A 17445-nucleotide genomic window follows, 5' to 3' on the forward strand; every position below is an offset into this window, starting at 1 on the left:
TTCAAGCAGACGTCCTCCTTCCTGGTGTGAAGCTCCTCCCGCGCCACCAGCTCGTGTAAATGTTTCCGAATTACTGTAGCTATGCCGTGATTTTAACTATTATTTTTTTTAAGTACCACCTGGTGCCTTTGGAGTCGCCTCAGGTGTTTTTTTGAGGGGGGGGGCGGGGGTGTCCCCTGTCCCTCACCTCGTCCCCTCCCCGCGCAGGGACTGCTGCCCTTTGGGGACGTCACCGCGTCCCCGGGGGACACGAGTCCTTGTCCTCGGAGGGGACGGGGCTGTGGTGGGGGCTGGTGTAACCCCACCTCCCCCCCGGCTGTCCTGGGGGACGGGAGCGCATCGCCCCCAGTGCCAGCCCCGGCCGCCCACTGGTCCCAGTTGCCCCCCTGGACTGGGGCGGGGCTGGGCTGAGCCCGTGTGCTGGAAATAAATAAACCTGTGTCCTTGTACCTGGCGCCTGCTGCTTTTTTGGGGGGGGGGGGGGGGTGTGACCCATTTCTGGGGGCCGAGGGGGGACCCTGGGGACGGTGGTGACACGCGGGGGCCCCCCCCACCCCGGTGCAGGCGGCAGAGCCCTTCCCCACCATCAACGTAACCTTTATTTAGTAACCGCTTTGCCTTTTCTGGCCCCAAACCCAGGACGAGACCCCGGGGTGCCCCGGCGGCAGCGGGGCTTCGGCGAGCCAGTCTTGCCGGGGGGGGGGAACCTTCCCTCCCCCGATATCTCCATCGATTAGTGGCACTATATATATATATATACGTCTGTGTAGGTACCGCCGGGCCTCGGCGCGGGGGGGCAGCCGGGGCCGCGCGTTAATTAGCAGAGCTCTACGTTAGCAGCAGCGACGGGCTCGAGCGGGGCCGGGGGGGGCCCCGGCCCGGGGGGACGCGGCGCCGCAGCCGTGTCCGATTATCGGTGACACCCCGGTGTGTCCCCCCCCCCCTGCAGCCCGGAGTGGGGGGGGGGTCAGTGCAGGGGGGAGGGTCTGGCTCTGAGGCGGGGGGGGGGGGGAGGACAGGGGGGGCTCAGGGGCTTCTCCTGCCTCAGTTTCCCCTGTTGAGTGTGCGATGGCCCCGGACATGGCAGGGGGGTGTGGGGAGGGCGGGAGGGGTGCAGGGGGGTGATGGGGGGGGGAGGGATCCGCACCCAGGGCTGGGGGGGGTCCCGTGAGGTTGGAGCCTCCCGCTCCCCAGCCCACGCGTGCAGCGAGCGGCTCCGGTCTCAGCCCCAGCACACCGGGGTGGGATCGGGCAGCGAGGAGGCTCCCGGGTGGCCAGAGCCGCTGTCCCCAGCTGTCCCCGGGGGCTGGAGGTCGCCGAGTGTGTCCCCCCCCCGGCGCTGGGGACAGCATCTCCCGGCAGGGTCGTGTCCTGTGGCGGGGCTGGGGGGTCCCTGGCTGGTGTTAGCAGAGCATTGGGTGAGGGGGGACGGGGACAGCCCCGCTGGCGGGGGTCCCTGAGGGAGCTGCCCCGCGCCGCGAGGAAGGGGGAGAAGGGCCCAGGAGGGCGGGATGGGGGGAAGAGCTGGTGGCATCTCTGGGGCTGGTGGCACCTCCAGGGCTGGTGACATCTCGGGGGCTGGTTGTATCTCCAGGGCTGGTGGCACCTCCAGGGCTGGTGACATCTCTGGGGGCTGGTGACATCTCCAGGGCTGGTGACATCTCCGGGGCTGGTGGCACCTCCAGGGCTGGTGACATCTCCGGGGCTGGTGACATCTCCGGGGCTGGTGGCACCTCTGGCAGCGTCCCGGCGGGCTCAGACGTTGCTGATGCGGACGCTCAGGGGTGCTCCCTCCCGCTCCCGCTCCGCCGCCTCCCGCAGGGACTCCTCCAGCTTCACCTTCTCGGGGTCCCCGAACCGGACGGTCTCGTGGAGGCAACAGGGCGCCGTCACCTTCACCACCTGGTCGAAGAGGCTGAAGTCGGCCACGTACTTGCCGCTGGCCGAGAGGGAGATGGCCGGGGTGAACTCGTAGCCCCAGAGGATCTCCTCGGGCAGGTAGGACGTGCGCACCTGGCACGTGGCGCTGGTGGACTCCACGGTGCCGCTGAGGATGACCACCAGCTCGAAGTCGCCTTCGCCCGTCCGCAGGGCCATGTCCCGGAAGGGGCTGGCGTCGTCCACCACGTGGTAGAAGGTGAGGGGGAGGATGAGGAAGGGGCTGTCGGAGGAGGTGTCCACCTGGAAGTCCACGTTGACCTGGTTGAGGCGGACGCTCTCGCCCTCCTTGGTGAGGTGGGTCTGGAGGAGCTTCCCCGTCACCTGGCAGCCGATGAGGAGGCTCTTGCGCATGTTGGCCACGCGGATCATCAGGCAGGTCTTGCCGTTGTGTTGGGCCACCACCGCGTTTTGGCTGAACTTGATGGTCTCGGCGCGTTTCTTGGGCCGGGCGATCTTGGCCAGGAAGGTGCCGGTGATGAAGATCTCCATGATGGTGGTGAGGACCAGCTGGGTGATGAGCAGGACGATGGCGAGGGGACACTCCTCGCTGATGTAGCGGAAGCCGTAGCCGATGGTGGTCTGGGACTCCAGGGAGAAGAGGAAGGCGCCGGTGAGGGTGTGCACCTGCATGACGCACGGCGTGTGGTTGGCCGGCGGGTCGAACTCCAGCAGGTCCCCGTGGACCACGGCCACCAGGTACCAGACGACGCCGAAGGCGAACCAGGTGCCGGCGAAGGTGGCGGAGAAGAGGACCAGCTTGTAGCGCCACTGCATGTCAATGAAGGTGGTCCAGAGGTCCTTGAGGTACAGGAAGCGCTTGTCGGCGATGTGCTCCATCCGCACGTTGCTGCGGCCGTCCTTGGTCATCACCCGGCGCCGGCGCAGCCCCGCGCCGATCAGCGGGCGGCTGTCGGTCTGCGTGGTCTGGCTGTAGTACACCTTGGTGGCCGACGTCATCTGGAAGAGGGGACGGCGGGGGAGGTGAGGAGGTGCCACCCGGGGGAGGGGGGTGAGCGGGGGGAGGGAGGGAGAAGGTGGGGAAGAGGAATGGGTGGAGAGGTGGGATGGTGGGAAGATGGATGGAGAAGAGGGTGGAGAAGGATGGGTGGACGGACGGACAGATGGATGGATGGATGGAGAGATGGATGGATGGATGGATGGATGGATGGATGGATGGATGGATGGACGGATGGATGGATGGATGGATGGACAGACGGATGGAGAAGGAGGGATGGATGGATGGACGGACAGATGGACGGATGGATGGAGAGACGGATGGATGGATGGATGGATGGATGGATGGATGGATGGATGGATGGAGAAGGATGGATGGATGGATGGATGGATGGAGAAGGATGGATGGATGGATGGATGGACGGACGGACGGATGGATGGGCAGACAGACGGACGGACGGACGGACGGTGTGAGAGGACGGCCGGCTGAGCACGGGACTGGCTGGACCCGAGGGCTGGGGGAGGGACAGGGAACAGACGGGGGGCAAGGACGGAGTTTGGTTGTTGGGTGGGAGATGGGGAGGAGCAGGGTGGGGGACATGTGGGGGACATGGACAGGGGCACGGGGGGGGGGGTGAGTGGGGGACACCCCCCTGTCCCCCCCCCCCCCCTCAGTCCCCCCCCAGCAGCAGGGGCTGAGGCCAGGAGGGTTCATCTCACGTCAGGGGGGCACTGGGGGGACTCACACGACCCCCCCGCACTGTCCCGGCCGCAGAGACCCGATGGACTCGTGACACCTCAGTGACGGGGCCGCTGCCCCTCCCTCAGCCTCCGTCCGTCCGTCCGTCCAGCCCTCAGCAGCCATCCGTCCGTCTGTCCCTCTCTATCCCCTGTCGATCCATCGGGCCACCCCCCGCCCTGTCCGTCTGTCCTCGGGTCAATCCCTCATGTCTCCGTTCCTCTGCTTGTCTGTCCGTCCGTCCGTCCGTCCCCCCAGACTCGACCGCGTCCATCGCTCCTCCCCAGCCAGCCGTCCGTCTGTCCGTCCATCGACCCCTTCACCCACCCACCCGCCCGCGTACCCCCGGGGCCCTGCACCGCTCTGTCCCCTGCTCTCATCCGTCCCGTACAGGCGCATCCATACGCTCGTCTGTCCGTCCGTCCGTCCGTCCACCTGACTGTCCGTCTGTCCCTCTGTGACCTCACCCCTGTCCCCTCTGTCCCCTGCCAGCCCCCCCCCGCCCCCCTGGCCCGTGGAGGGGACCCGGGTGTCCCGGCCGGGCGGGAGGAAGAGGAAGAGGATGAATGGGGGGTGACAGGGACAAACGGCTGGTGGCAGCGCCAGGCGCGTTTCCGTCCCCGTCCCCGTCCCCGTCCCCTGCCAGCCCCGGCCGCCGCCGCCACCACAGAAAGGGCCTTTCAGCCCACGCCAGCGTTTGGCCCCACCACGGTTTCCGCCACGGCAGCGCGCCGGGGACACCGGGGACGCGCTGGCACCGTGGGGGGTCTCCTTGGAGCCCGGTGGCCCTGTGCTCGCCAAAGCTGGGGGACACGGGTGGCACTGCCACCGCCCCGGCTGCACCGCGGCCCCTTCCAGCAAAAGGCCCCGCAGAGAGGACGGGGACACAGGGGACACGGGGGACACAGACCTGCCTCGTCCCAACTGAGCTGCTGGGGGTCCCCAGAGCCGCCATATGTCCCCAGAGCCACCATGTCCCCAGAGTCACGGTGTGACCTGGAGCTGCTGGGGGTCCCCAGAGCTACTGAACGTCCCCAGAGCCACCACATGTCCCCAGATCCACCACGTTCCCAAAGCCACCACATCCCCAAAGCCACCACGTCCCCAAAGCCACCATGTCCCCAAAGCCACCATGTCCCAAGTCATAGTGTGTCCTGGAGCTGCTGGGGGTCCCCAGAGCCCCCCACGCATCCCCAAAGCCACCACGTCCCCAAAGCCACCACGTCCCCAGAGCTCTGCCCAGGCCAGGCAGCGACAGGCACCAGCACATCCCCAGGGGGACACAGGGGTCCCTGCGCCCCCCAAAGTCCTTCTGCTCCTCTGGGGTCCCTTTGTCCTCCTCCTTGGGGTCCCCGCACCCCCCCAAAGTCCTTGCACCTCTCGCTGGGGTCCCTGCACTCCCCCAGGGTCCCTGCACCCTCTCTGAGGCCCAGGCGCCCCTCTCTGGGGGTTTCCCACCCCCCAGGGTCCCTGCATCCATCTTTGGGGGGTCTCTTCACCCCCTCAGGGTCCCCAGACCCCTCTTTGGGGTCCCCACACCCTGCTTGGGGGGTCTCTGCGCACCCCAGTGTCCCCTGCACCCCTTCTAGAGAGTCCTGACCCCCCCTCTTTGGGGTCCCCACGCTGCTCTTCGGGGTCTCTGCCCCCCTCCCTGTTTTTTGGGGTCACCGCATCCCATACACCCCCGTCAGGGGCCGCGTGCCCCCGTGCCCCCCGGCCAGGCTCCCGTGCGGGGACACGGGTTGTGACAAGCCGGCGCTTGTTCCCGTCGCGGGGACGGTGCCCGCGGGCAGAGGCCGGTTACCCATTAACCCCCCCCGCCGCCCCGCCTCGGTGTCCCCCCGGGGACGCTGGGGGTGAACGCGGGGGTCCGGCCCCTCCTGGGGGGTCCCGTGTGGGATGGGGGGGTGACGGGGACATATCCCCCCCTCGCCGCGTCCCGCTGGCACCACCAGCCCGGGCACCGTTCCCGTGCCCGCGCGGTGCCAGCCATGGCCGGGCTCCCCGCCAGCCGCGGCCCCCCCATCCCCAAACTGGGGCGCTGGGCTCCGCGGTACTGGTGGCAACTGGGAGAAGGAGGCGGGAGCGGGGTGTGTGGGGACAGGACCCCATCCCCACCGCGGGGTCGGGGCCGTGGGGGGGCCGCGGCGTGGGGCGGGTCCCGTGGGGTTGGGGGTGTGGGGCGGCCGCGCGGGGCTGGCGGGGGGGGGGGACACGGGGACAGTGGGGCCATTGTGCGCCCCGGAGGAGCGGCCTCAATGGAGCTGCCGGGGCACAAAGGCGCTTTGACGAGCCCGTCGTTAACATGCAGGGCCCCGCGCCCCGCCGCCAGCGCGGCCCCGCGGGGGTCCCGGGGGCCCCCCGCCACCCACCCCGCTGCTGCGCCCGCGGCCGCCGCGCCCCGGACGCCTGGGTGCCCCCCGCCACCCCCTCCTCGTCCTACGGACACCCCCCCCCTTCCCCATCCTCCCCTGCACCCCCCGTCGAGGCCGGACCCGGTTTGAGCCCAAATCTGGGGCCGGTGACGGGGGGAGGGGGGAGGAACGACCCCCGCGCCCTCCCCGCTGCCACCCACACCCGGGAAACGCCGCGGGGGGCCGCAGCCGTGACCCCCCCAGCCATGGGCGCGGTGGGGACCCCCATCCTCCCCTGCAGCACCAGAGGGACCCCAAAATGACAATTTTTGTTGGTTTTCTTCCCCCCCCCCCCCCAGTGCTGCCCAACCCTCACCAGCCATCAGCATAAACTGCAGATTGTGGCCAAAAAAACCCGTTTGGGCCTTTTTTTGCGCCGCCTCCACAGCGCATCCAGCGGGCCCGGAGGCGTCGGGGCCCCCACGGGACATGATGGGGTGGGTCAGGGGGCTGGGGGCTGGCAGGGGGGCAGCAGCGGGGCAGGTGACAGTGTCCCCAGGGCCACCCCGCTCCCCCGGGACGGCTCAGCCCTCTGTAGCCATCGGAGAAGCCACCGCGGCCCCCTCCAACCCGCCCCATTAACCCCATTAACCCCCACCCGGGTAACTCCCAGCCTGGCTAACCCGCAGCCTCGTTAACCCACACCAGGGGTAACCCGCAGCCTGGTCAACCCATGGCTGGGTTAGTCCCAGGCAGATTAACCTGCACTCGGGATAACCTGCACCCGGGTCACCCACACCGGGATAACCTGCACCCGGGTCACCCACACCCGGGATAACCTGCACCCAGGTCACCCACAGCCAGGATAACCTGCACCCCAGGTCACCCACAACTGGGATAACCTGCACCCGGGTCACCCACACCCGGGATAACCTGCACCCGGGTCACCCACAACTGGGATAACCTGCACCCGGGTCACCCACACCGGGATAACCTGCACCCGGGTCACCCACAACTGGGATAACCTGCACCCTGGGTCACCCACAGCCCAGGTAATCCACACCCTGGATAACCCACACCCAGGATAACTCACACCTGCAATAACCTGCACCCCAGGTAACCCACAGCCTGGATAACCCACACCCTGGATAACCCACACCCTGGATAACCCACAGCCCAGCTAATCCAGGGTGGCTGATCTGTGGCCCTGCTAATCCGCATCCTGGCTAAACCAGTGTGACTAACCCACTGCCCGGTTAACCCACAGCCTGGTTATCCCACAGCCTGATTATCCCACGGCCCGGTTAACCCACAGCCTGGTTAACCCACAGCCCAGTTAACCCACAGCCCGGTTATCCCACAGCCTGGTTAACCCACAGCCCGGTTATCCAGTTAACCCACAGCCCAGTTATCCCACGGCCCGGTTAACCCACAGCCTGGTTAACCCACAGCCTGGTTAACCCACAGCCCAGTTATCCAGTTAACCCACAGCCCAGTTATCCCACAGCCCAGTTAACCCACAGCCTGGTTATCCGGTTAACCCACAGCCCAATTATCCCACAGCCCAGTTATCCCACAGCCCGGTTATCCCACAGCCTGGTTAACCCACAGCCCGGTTATCCAGTTAACCCACAGACTGGTTAACCCACAGCCTGGTTATCCCACAGCGTGGTTAACCCACAGCCCAGTTAACCCACAGCCCGGTTATCCCACAGCCTGGTTAACCCACAGCCCGGTTAACCCACAGCCTGGTCGGGGCCACTAACCCAGAGCCTGGTGGGTCCCCACTTGCCCACCGTGGGGCCCTGGGGGGGGTCACGCTCCAGCCCCTCCACCCAAATGCCCTTGAAATGCCCCAAACCGGGGGGGGATTCACCTGCCCCAGCGCCGGGCTGAGACCACCCGGCGGCGTCACACCCGTGAGGGGACCCAGGAAGAGCGAGGGGCTGGGGGGGGGGGTCCCTTTTTGGGGGGTCACCTCCGGGGGGGGGAAGGGGCCTCAGGCCTGGGGACATCTCGGGGACGGGCCGCCCTGGAGATGCCCGGGGGGGTGGCACAGCTGGGGGGGTGCTGCTGTCCCTGTGGGACCCCCCGCGCTGGGGAAAGAGGGGGGACACCCACGGGGAGGGGGGACATGGGGTGCAGGGGCAGGGGGATGTGGGGACCTGGGGATATGGGGGACGTGGGGGACAGGGGAGATGGGGACACGGGGACGTGAGGGTACGGGGACACGGGGACAGGGGGACAAGAGGTTCTGGGGTCACGGGACACAGGGATGTGGGGACACGGGGACACGGGGGCTGGGGGACACCGCGACAAGGGGTCCGGGGGACACGGGGACGGGGGGTCACGGGGACGGGGGGTCACGGGCTCCCGGGACCGGGGTCCGCGGGGACCCGGGGACCGACCCGGCCCAGCGGCGCTGGCAGGTGCCCGCAGCCCTCGGGGCGCCCCGGGGGGGACCCCCGGCCCCCCCCCGCGGCCGCCCTTACCTTGGGGGGGGCCCCAGCGCCCGGGGTCCGGCCTCGCTCAGCCCGGCCGCCGCCGCCCCATCGGCTTTATGGCTCGGCGGGGCCGGCGGCGGCGGGACGGGCCCCCCCGCCCGGCCCCGTGTCCCCCCCCCGGCCCGGGGAGGAGCCGCCGGGGGCGGGACGGGGGTTAATGGGGTGGAAAAGGAGCCGGCCCGGGTCACGTTACCGGCCACGGGGGGGGCGAGGGGACCCCACCCGCAGCCACCGGCCCCGGCCCCGGGCAGAGCCCCCCCGGTCACAGCAGCACCCCGCTGCGGACCCCCCCCCCCCCCCCGAGCATCCTTGTGGGGTGACAAAGGGACCGGCCGGCGCCGGGCAGGGGCCGGTGTCACCCGTGTCACACACAGAGTGACACCCCCCCCCCCAGCATCCCCCCCGTGGGGCCCGGGGAGCAGCGGGGGGCGGGGCCGTGGGGCGCGGCCCCCCCCCCCAAGGCCCCGCTGTTCCCGGGCCGGGGCCGGTTCCCCGGGGCCGCGGCACAAAGCGCCTTTGTCCGCCCGGGGGGGGCCGGGGGGGCCGGGGCTGCGGGGGGGCTCCCGGAGGCGGCCTCGGGCACCGGGGGAGGGCCTGGCCACCGATGGGGGGGTGGCTAGTGGCCACAGAGCCGTGGCTAGTGATGGGGGGCCTGGGCTAGTGATGGAGGGGCCTGGGCTAGTGAGGAGGGGGGGCCGGGCTAGTGAGGAGGACCCAGGGCTAATGGGAGGGGGGGGCTGGGCTATTGAGGGGGACCCTGGGCTAGTGAGGGGGAGCCGTGGGCTAGTGACAGAGGCCCTTGGGCTAGTGAGGGGGGGCTCTGCGCCAGCGGGGAGGGCGGCACCTCGTGTGCCCACCGCCCCCCCGGCTTGTCCCCTGTGACACCCCCCGCACTCTGCCCCACGTCACGCGTGTCGCCCCCCCCCCCCGCACTGTCCCACGCACCCCGCAGCGCACCTGCCCCCTCCCCTCCCCCCTGCGCCCCCCCCCGACTGTGCGCAGCCCCCCCCCCCCCCCCCGATGCTTCCCCACGCGTGGCCGGGGCGGGGGGGGTGTGGGGGGGTCAGGCGTGGGGGGTCCGGGGGCGGGCGGGGCCGGGGGGGGGGGGGGGGGCGGGCGCTGGTCGGTATTTTTAGCCGCGCGCTCCCGGGGCGCAGCCGTTGCCGGGGAACGGCGGGAGCGCGGCCAAGGGAACGGCGGGGGGGGGCGGGGGGGGGACGGGAAGCGGGGGGGGGCGGGGGGGGGGGCTGCTCCGGGACCAGCGGGAGCGGGAGCGGGACCGATCCGGCGCGGCCGGGCGCTGCGCTCGCCCTGCGCCATGCGGTGAGTGCGGGGCCGGGGGGGGGCACGGACACGCGCAGCGCGGGGGGGGGCTGCTGCACCCCCCCTCCCCCGCTCCCCATCCCCCCCTGCACCCCCCACCCCTCCCCGCTGCGGGAAACGGGGACCCCCCCCCCACTGCCTGCGCGGGTGGGGGGTGCTGGGGGCACCGGCCTGCGTGGAAGGGCCCCCCCCCCCCCAACACGGAATGCGCCCCCCCAAATACGGAATGCGCCCCCCCCCCCAAACGCCCCCTCCAAACACGGAATGTGCCCCCCCCAACACCCCCCCCCAAACACCCCCCAACACCCCCCCTTCTGCCCCCAGGCTGGGGGGGTCCGGCCCCACGAGCCCGGGTGGGGGTGGGGGGTGCCCCACGGCGAGGAGGGGGGTTGGGGGGGCACGGATGGGCGTCACGGGGCCCCCCCAGGCCGGGGGGGGGCGGGGACAGGCCGGGGGGGGTGTGTGTGTGTGTGTGTGTGCGCGCGCACACGCGTGTGTGTGTGTGTGCAAGGAGGAGCTCAGCGCGTGTGCAAGGCCCGGGGTGTGCGTGTGTGGACATACGTGTGTGTACATGTGTGTACATGTGTGTACATGTGTGTTCATGTGTGTACGTGTGAGTACATGTGTGTACGTGTGTGTACATGTGTGTACATGCGTGTACGTGTGAGTACATGTGTGTTCATGTGTGTACGTGTGAGTACATGCGTGTACGTGTGTGTACATGTGTGTACGTGTGTGTACATATGTGTACATGTGTGTTCATGTGTGTACGTGTGAGTACATGTGTGTACATGTGTGTACATGCGTGTACATGCGTGTTCATGTGTGCACATGTGTGCACATGCATGTGTACGTATGTCTACATACGTGTATGTGTGTGCATGTGTGTACATATGTGTGTACACGTGTGTACATGTGTGTACGTCCGTGTGTGTGTACGTACATGTGCATGTCCATATATGGGCATGTACATACATGGGTGTGTACGTGTGTGTACATACAGCCCAGCTCCATGTGCACGCGTGTGCCACCATCAGCCCAGACCGTGTGCGGGCACAGGAGCGTGCAAGGAGCCCCTCGGGGTGCACACGTGGGCCTACGCCTGGGGGGGAAACACACGCGCGTACATGTGTGTGTGTGTGTGTCTGGGGGGTGTGTGCTTGTGCGCACGCCTGCTCGCACATGTGTGCAAATGCGCGTGCGCTGGTGCTGCGTGTACATGTGAACACCCGCGTGTGTGCACGTGTGTGCGTCGAGAAGCATCTGTGTGCATGCGTGTGCGACCGTGTGCAGGTGTGTGTACACACGCACGTGCCTGTGTGCGTCCGTGTGCACGCGTGTGCGTCCGTGTGCAGGTGTGTGTGTCCGTATGCAGGTGTGTGTACACGCACATGTGCCCTTGTGTGTCCGTGTGCACGCGTGTGCGTCCGTGTGCAGGTGTGTGTACACTCACACGTGCCTGTGTGTGTCCGTGTGCGTGCGTGTGCAGGTGTGTATGTACACACACATGTGCCCCTGTGCGTCCCCGTGTGTGCATCCGCGGGCGATGGTGCGCAGGCGTGCGCACGCATGTACACGCGTGTGCGTGGCTGAGCACACACGCGTGGGCTCAGCACCCCTGGCTGCTCCCCTGCCTCAGTTTCCCCCCCCCCACCTTCACCGGGGCCTCGGGGGGTCCCAGGCGTCCTGTCAGCCCCCCCCAGCCCCCCCCAGCCCCCCCCAGTCCCCCCAGCTCGGCGGGGGGGGGGGGGGGCGCACGGCACGTTAACCCCTTCCCCCCCGCAGCCTCTGAGGGGCGATGGCGCAGGACAACGCCGCCTTCTGCGGGGTCCCCGAGGGGGTCCCCGGGGAGGCGAAGCCCCCCCCGGTGCCCCCCCGCCGGCGGGGGGCGGGCGCCCGCAAGCGCCAGCGTTACGTGGAGAAGGACGGGAAGTGCAACGTGCAGCACGGGAACGTGCGGGAGACCTACCGCTACCTCACCGACATCTTCACCACCCTGGTGGACCTCAAGTGGCGCTTCAGCCTCCTCGTCTTCATCCTGGCCTACGCCGTCACCTGGCTCTTCTTCGGCCTCATCTGGTGGTTCATCGCCTACTGCCGCGGCGACCTGGACCACCTGGAGGACCACGCCTGGACGCCGTGCGTCAACAACCTCAACGGCTTCGTCTCCGCCTTCCTCTTCTCCATCGAGACGGAGACCACCATCGGCTACGGGCACCGCGTCATCACCGACAAGTGCCCCGAGGGCATCGTGCTGCTGCTGCTCCAGGCCATCCTGGGCTCCATGGTCAACGCCTTCATGGTGGGCTGCATGTTCGTCAAGATCTCGCAGCCCAACAAGCGCGCCGAGACCTTGGTCTTCTCCTCGCACGCCGTGGTGTCCCTGCGCGACGACCGCCTCTGCCTGATGTTCCGCGTGGGCGACCTGCGGGACTCGCACATCGTGGAGGCCTCCATCCGCGCCAAGCTCATCAAGTCCAAGCAGACGCAGGAGGGCGAGTTCATCCCCCTGGACCAGACCGACCTGAGCGTGGGCTTCGAGACGGGCGACGACCGCCTCTTCCTCGTCTCGCCCCTCATCATCAGCCACGAGATCGACGAGCGCAGCCCCTTCTGGGACGTCTCGCGGCACCAGCTGGAGAAGGATGATTTCGAGATCGTCGTCATCCTCGAGGGGATGGTGGAGGCCACAGGTAACGGGGGGCGGGAGGCGCTTGGGGACGCCTCATCGCCGTGGGGTCACCTCCATGGGGACACCTCATCTCCATGGGGACATGTCACCTCCGTGGGGACACCTCTGTGGGGACGCATCACCTCCGTGGGGACACAGCATCTCCATGGGGACATGTCACCTCCATGGGGACACCTCTGTGGGGACGCATCACCTCCGTGGGGACACAGCATCTTCATGGGGACATGTCACCTCCATGGGGACACATCACCTCCATGGGGACACCTCCATGGGGGCCCATCACCTCCGTGGGGACACAGCATCTTCATGGGGACATGTCACCTCCATGGGGACACCTCCGTGGGGACCCATCACCTCCGTGGGGACACAGCATCTCCATGGGGACATGTCACCTCCATGGGGACACCTCCATGGGGACACATCACCTCCATGGGGACACAGCATCTTCATGGGGACATGTCACCTCCATGGGGACACCTCTGTGGGGACGCATCACCTCCGTGGGGACACAGCATCTCCATGGGGACATGTCACCTCCATGGGGACACCTCCGTGGGGACACCTCCATGGGGGCCCATCACCTCTGTGGGGACACAGCATCTTCATGGGGACATGTCACCTCCATGGGGACACTTCCGTGGGGACACATCACCTCCATGGGGACACAGCATCTTCATGGGGACATGTCACCTCCATGGGGACACCTCCGTGGGGACACCTCCATGGGGACACATCACCTCTGTGGGGACACAGCATCTTCATGGGGACATGTCACCTCCATGGGGACACCTCCGTGGGGACACCTCCATGGGGACACATCACCTCTGTGGGGACACAGCATCTTCATGGGGACATGTCACCTCCATGGGGACACCTCCGTGGGGACACATCACCTCCATGGGGACACCTCCATGGGAATATGTCCATGGGGACATCTGACCTCCGTGGGGACATGTCACCTCCGTGGGAATCCCTCATCCTCGCGGGGACACTTCATCTCCATCGGAATATCTCCATGGGGACATCTCACCTCCGTGGGGACGTGTCACCTCATCTCCGGGAGGACACAGCATGTCCATGGGGACACCTCCATGGGGACACCTCACCCCTGTGTCACCGCCCAGGCTCAGCCCCCCGAGCTCAGCCTGGATGTGGGGGTGTCCCATCCCCCCCCCAAATAACCCCACTGCGGGGGGCTTGGGGAGGGGACCTCTGGGACAGTGACGGCCCCTGATGTCCCAGCCTGTACCCCCCTCACTGGGGTGTCCCTGGGTGCAGCACAGACCCCCCCCCCAGCCCGGGGTGTCCCCCCCCGGGGTGCTCCACCTCTGGGGGTGCCCCTGGCTGTGGGTGCCCCGGGGGGGTCCAGGCGTCACTCCCCGTGCTGGGGGAGTCTCGGGGAGGGGGGGGGGCATGGCCGTGGGTGCCCCGGGGGGGGTCTCAGGGGGTGACCGTGGCCGTGGGTGCCCCGGGGGGTCTCGGGGGGGAGGTAATCATGGCCGTGGGTGCCCCGGGGGGTCTCGGGGGGGGTCTCGGGGGATCTCGGGGGAGTCTCGGAGGGTGATGTGGCCGTGGATGCCCCGGGGGGTCTCGGGGGGTCTCGGGGGGGGGGGGTGACCGTGGCCGTGGGTGCCCCGGGGAGGTCTTGGGGGGGGGGTGACCGTGGCTGTGGGTGCCCCGGGGGGGTCTCAGGGGGGTCTCGGGGGGGGTGACCGTGGCCATGGGTGCCCCGGGGAGGTCTTGGGGGGGGGGTGACCGTGGCTGTGGGTGCCCCGGGGGGGTCTCAGGGGGGTCTCGGGGGGGGTGACCGTGGCCATGGGTGCCCCGGGGGGTCTCGGGGGGGGTCTTGGGGGATCTCGGGGGGTGACGTGGCCGTGGGTGCCCCGGGGGGTCTTGGGGGATCTCGGGGGGGTCTCGGGGGTGACCGTGGCCGTGGGTGCCCCGGGGGGTCTCGGGGGATCTCGGGGGGGTCTCGGGGGTGACCGTGGCCGTGGGTGCCCCGGGGGGTCTCGGGGGGTCTCGGGGGTGACGCGGCCGCCCGCGCAGGGATGACGTGCCAGGCGCGCAGCTCGTACCTGGCGGACGAGGTGCTCTGGGGCCACCGGTTCGCGCCGCTGCTGAGCCTGGCCGAGGGCTTCTACGAGGTGGACTACGGGGGCTTCCACCAGACCGTGCCCGTGCCCACCCCCGCCTGCAGCGCCCGGCAACTGGCGGCCGCGGCCGCTCGCCGCGATGCCCACCTCTACTGGTCCATCCCCAGCCGCCTGGACCAGCCGCTGGAGGAGGCGGCGGCGGGGGGGGGCAGCGACGGCGGCGACAGCGGGGGGGACCCCCCCGACACCCCCCGGGAGAGCAACGGCACCTTGGCCAGCCCCGAGGCGCGGTGACGGGCCGCGGGGGGTGCGGGGGGTGCTGGGCGCCCCGACACTCTCTGGCCGCGTTTTCTTTTAATAAACCGCCCCCCCACCCCCCCCCACCCCGCTTACTGGTGGTCTTGGGGGGGGGGGTCCTGAGCTTGTGGAATTTGGGGTGAAACGGCCCCCCCCATTACCACAGGCAGGGTTAGTGCCCCCCCGCCCTGAGGATTAAGGGGGGGTCCAGTGTGGCACATCACCCCCCCCCCGGGATTTTTGCCCCCCTGGGGGTGCTGGTTCAGCCCCGACCTTCCGCTCCCGGGTTATTATTGTAGGGCCTACAGTAATCCCAGGGGGAGGGGCACGACCTGGGGCCAAATGGGGGGGTGATGCCCGAGGGGGGGGTGTCACGCTGCTTCATTAACGAACTCAAGCTCCAAATGAGGGTGTTTTAATGGAGGGGGGAACCGAGGCAGCCCCCCCGCAGCAGGGTGGGGGGTCGGGCGTGGGGGGGGCACCTCAGGGGTGTCCGGGGGGGGCACAAGGACCCGCAGGAGGGACAGAGGGGGCGGTGAGGAGGGGCGTGAGCACCCTCTGCCCCCCCCCCCAGTGCACTGCGAACCCCACGGGGCCACCGAGTCCCGACCCTCCCAGCGCTCGGGCCTGAGTGACCCGAAGGCCCCGCCCCCGGCCCCGCCCCCAGCCCCGCCCCGGGCCCCGCCCCAAGTGACCACACGGGGGGTCCCTGCGCCCCCCCCCCCCCGGACTCCCCGGTCTCCCACGCGTGTTGACGAGGGGGGGGGGGTGCGCGCACACGCGTGTTGGCGTGAGCGGCGGGGGGGTGACACGTCGTCCCCCCCGTGTCCCCGCGTCCCCCCGGCTGCCACATTCCACCCGCCCACGGGCGGCAGCTGCGCGGCGTGGGGGGGGGGGGGGGGGGCACACGCGTGTGCGTGACCCCAACCCCCCCCTTTTCTCCTCCCCCCCAGCACTGGGGCGCGCGTCAGCGCTGCCACCCCCCAGCAGGGAACTGGGGGGACTGGGAGGACTGGGCTGGCGGGGGGGGGGGGCGGGGGGCCGGGGCGGGGGGGCGGCACGTGGCGCCCGCGTCATCTGTTTGCTCAGGTGGGGGCGGCGGGGGGGCACAGCGGGGGGGCACAGCCCGGGTAAACACCCCCCCCAGCCGGCCTCGGCGCGCCCGGCCCCGACCGGGATGGACTGGGGGGACTGGGGAGACTGGGGGGACTGGGGTGGACTGGAAGGAGTGGAGGGACTGGACTGGGATGGACTGGGGAGACTGGGAGGAGTGGAGGGACTGGGACGGACTGGGGGGACTGGGATGGACTGGGGGCACTGGGGGGACTGAAGGGACTGGGGGGACTGGGATGGCTAGGGGCACTGGAAGGAGTGGAGGGACTGGGATGGACTGGAGGGACTGGAGACACTGGGAGGACTGGGATGGCCTGGGGGTGCTGGGGGGACTGGGATGGACTGGAACAAACTGGGGGAATGGGGGGTGCTGGGGGATACTGAGACAGACTGGGGGTGGACTGGGGGTACTGGGACAAACTGGGGGGAGTGGGGGTGCTGGGTGATATTGGAGCAGACTGGGAGAGACTGGGGCATACTGGGATGGACAGGGAGGTACTGGAGAAGATGAGCAAACTGGGCAGTACTGGGACAGACTGGGGGGGGACTGGGACAGACTGGGGCATGCTGGGACGTACTGGGACAGATGGGGCACTGACACAGGCTGATGGGACTGGTCCAGACTGGGGATACTGGGTTACACTGGGGGTACAGTGCTGGACTGGTGGGACTGGGGCAGGCTGGGGATGCTGGGCTGGCTACTCTGGGGGTGCGGGGCTGGACTGGTGGGACTGGTCCAGACTGGGAATACTGGGCTACACGGGGAGCGTGAGGCCAGGCCGGGGGAGCGGCGCAGCAGGCTGGGTTGTGAGGATGCTGGGAGCACTGGTGCAGACTGGTGGCACTGGTGCAGGGGGCTGTGGGCCCCACGGCCGTGCCCCCCCCATGCCCTTGAGCTGCCCTTGACAGTTGCCATGGCGACTAAGCCGGACCCTGGGGGGCCGGGGGGAGAGCGGGGAGTTACTGGGAGGGGACCTTGGAGCCGGACTGGGGGCACTGGGGCTGCGGGGCAGGACTGGGGGGGTGGGAGGGACTGGGGGGGGCACTGGGGGGGTGTGGGGGGGGCAGGACGTGACACAACCGAGTCCCCAGGAACAGCCGCCGCGGGGACAGTCGGGCCCCGGGGACAGTCGGTCCCTTGGGCACAGCCGGTCCCCGGGGACAACCGTGTCCCCAGCCAGGGACAGCCGCTCCCTGCGCACAACCGGCCGCTGGCACAGTCGTCCCTGGGCACAGTCGGTTCCCCGGCACACGCGGGTCCTGGGCACGGTCGGCCCCGGTCACACCCGTCCCCGGTCCCCGGTCCCCGCCGTCCCCAGTCACAGTTGTCCCCGTCCCCGCCGCCCCCTCACGCCCGTCCCTGGCCTTTCCCCGGCTAATTTTAGCGTCCCACGTTCCCAGTTGCTGCCCGGTGCCACCAGCGTCCCCGCCCGGG

At 69.3% G+C, this 17445-nt stretch overlaps 2 protein-coding genes across 3 annotated transcripts; one reads left to right on the forward strand and one right to left on the reverse strand.

Moving 5' to 3' along the window:
* Positions 1-581: 581 nt before the first annotated feature.
* Positions 582-8616, reverse strand: KCNJ10 (potassium inwardly rectifying channel subfamily J member 10). 2 transcript variants are annotated; one of them, XM_074853559.1, is made up of 2 exons: positions 8481-8616; positions 582-2898 (listed from the first exon to the last, which is right to left on the reverse strand). In XM_074853559.1, exon 2 carries the CDS (start codon positions 2896-2898, stop codon positions 1756-1758), a length of 1143 nt encoding a protein of 380 aa, XP_074709660.1. In that variant the 5' UTR covers positions 8481-8616; the 3' UTR covers positions 582-1755. The 2 variants fall into 2 exon arrangements, with proteins under 2 accessions (XP_074709660.1, XP_074709659.1); XM_074853558.1 differs by lacking the exon at positions 8481-8616 and adding an exon at positions 4026-4066.
* A 1115-nt stretch (positions 8617-9731) lies between these two features.
* Positions 9732-14982, forward strand: KCNJ9 (potassium inwardly rectifying channel subfamily J member 9). The gene is made up of 3 exons (XM_074853555.1): positions 9732-9815; positions 11601-12508; positions 14554-14982. The coding sequence occupies exons 2-3, from the start codon at positions 11614-11616 to the stop codon at positions 14892-14894; spliced, it is 1236 nt and encodes a 411-aa protein (XP_074709656.1). The 5' UTR covers positions 9732-9815; positions 11601-11613; the 3' UTR covers positions 14895-14982.
* Positions 14983-17445: the final 2463 nt, after the last annotated feature.

The sequence above is a fragment of the Strix uralensis genome, chromosome 32 (assembly GCF_047716275.1).
Source record: "Strix uralensis isolate ZFMK-TIS-50842 chromosome 32, bStrUra1, whole genome shotgun sequence".
NCBI classification, from domain to species: Eukaryota; Metazoa; Chordata; class Aves; order Strigiformes; family Strigidae; genus Strix; species Strix uralensis.

Bases quoted from the DNA above. Each gene is read 5' to 3' on its own strand.
- KCNJ9 (XM_074853555.1), top strand. From the start codon at position 11,614: ATGGCGCAGGACAACGCCGCCTTCTGCGGGGTCCCCGAGGGGGTCCCC. The intron at 12,509-14,553 runs GTAACGGGGGGC...CCGCCCGCGCAG, and splicing joins GGGGATGGTGGAGGCCACAG to GGATGACGTGCCAGGCGCGC.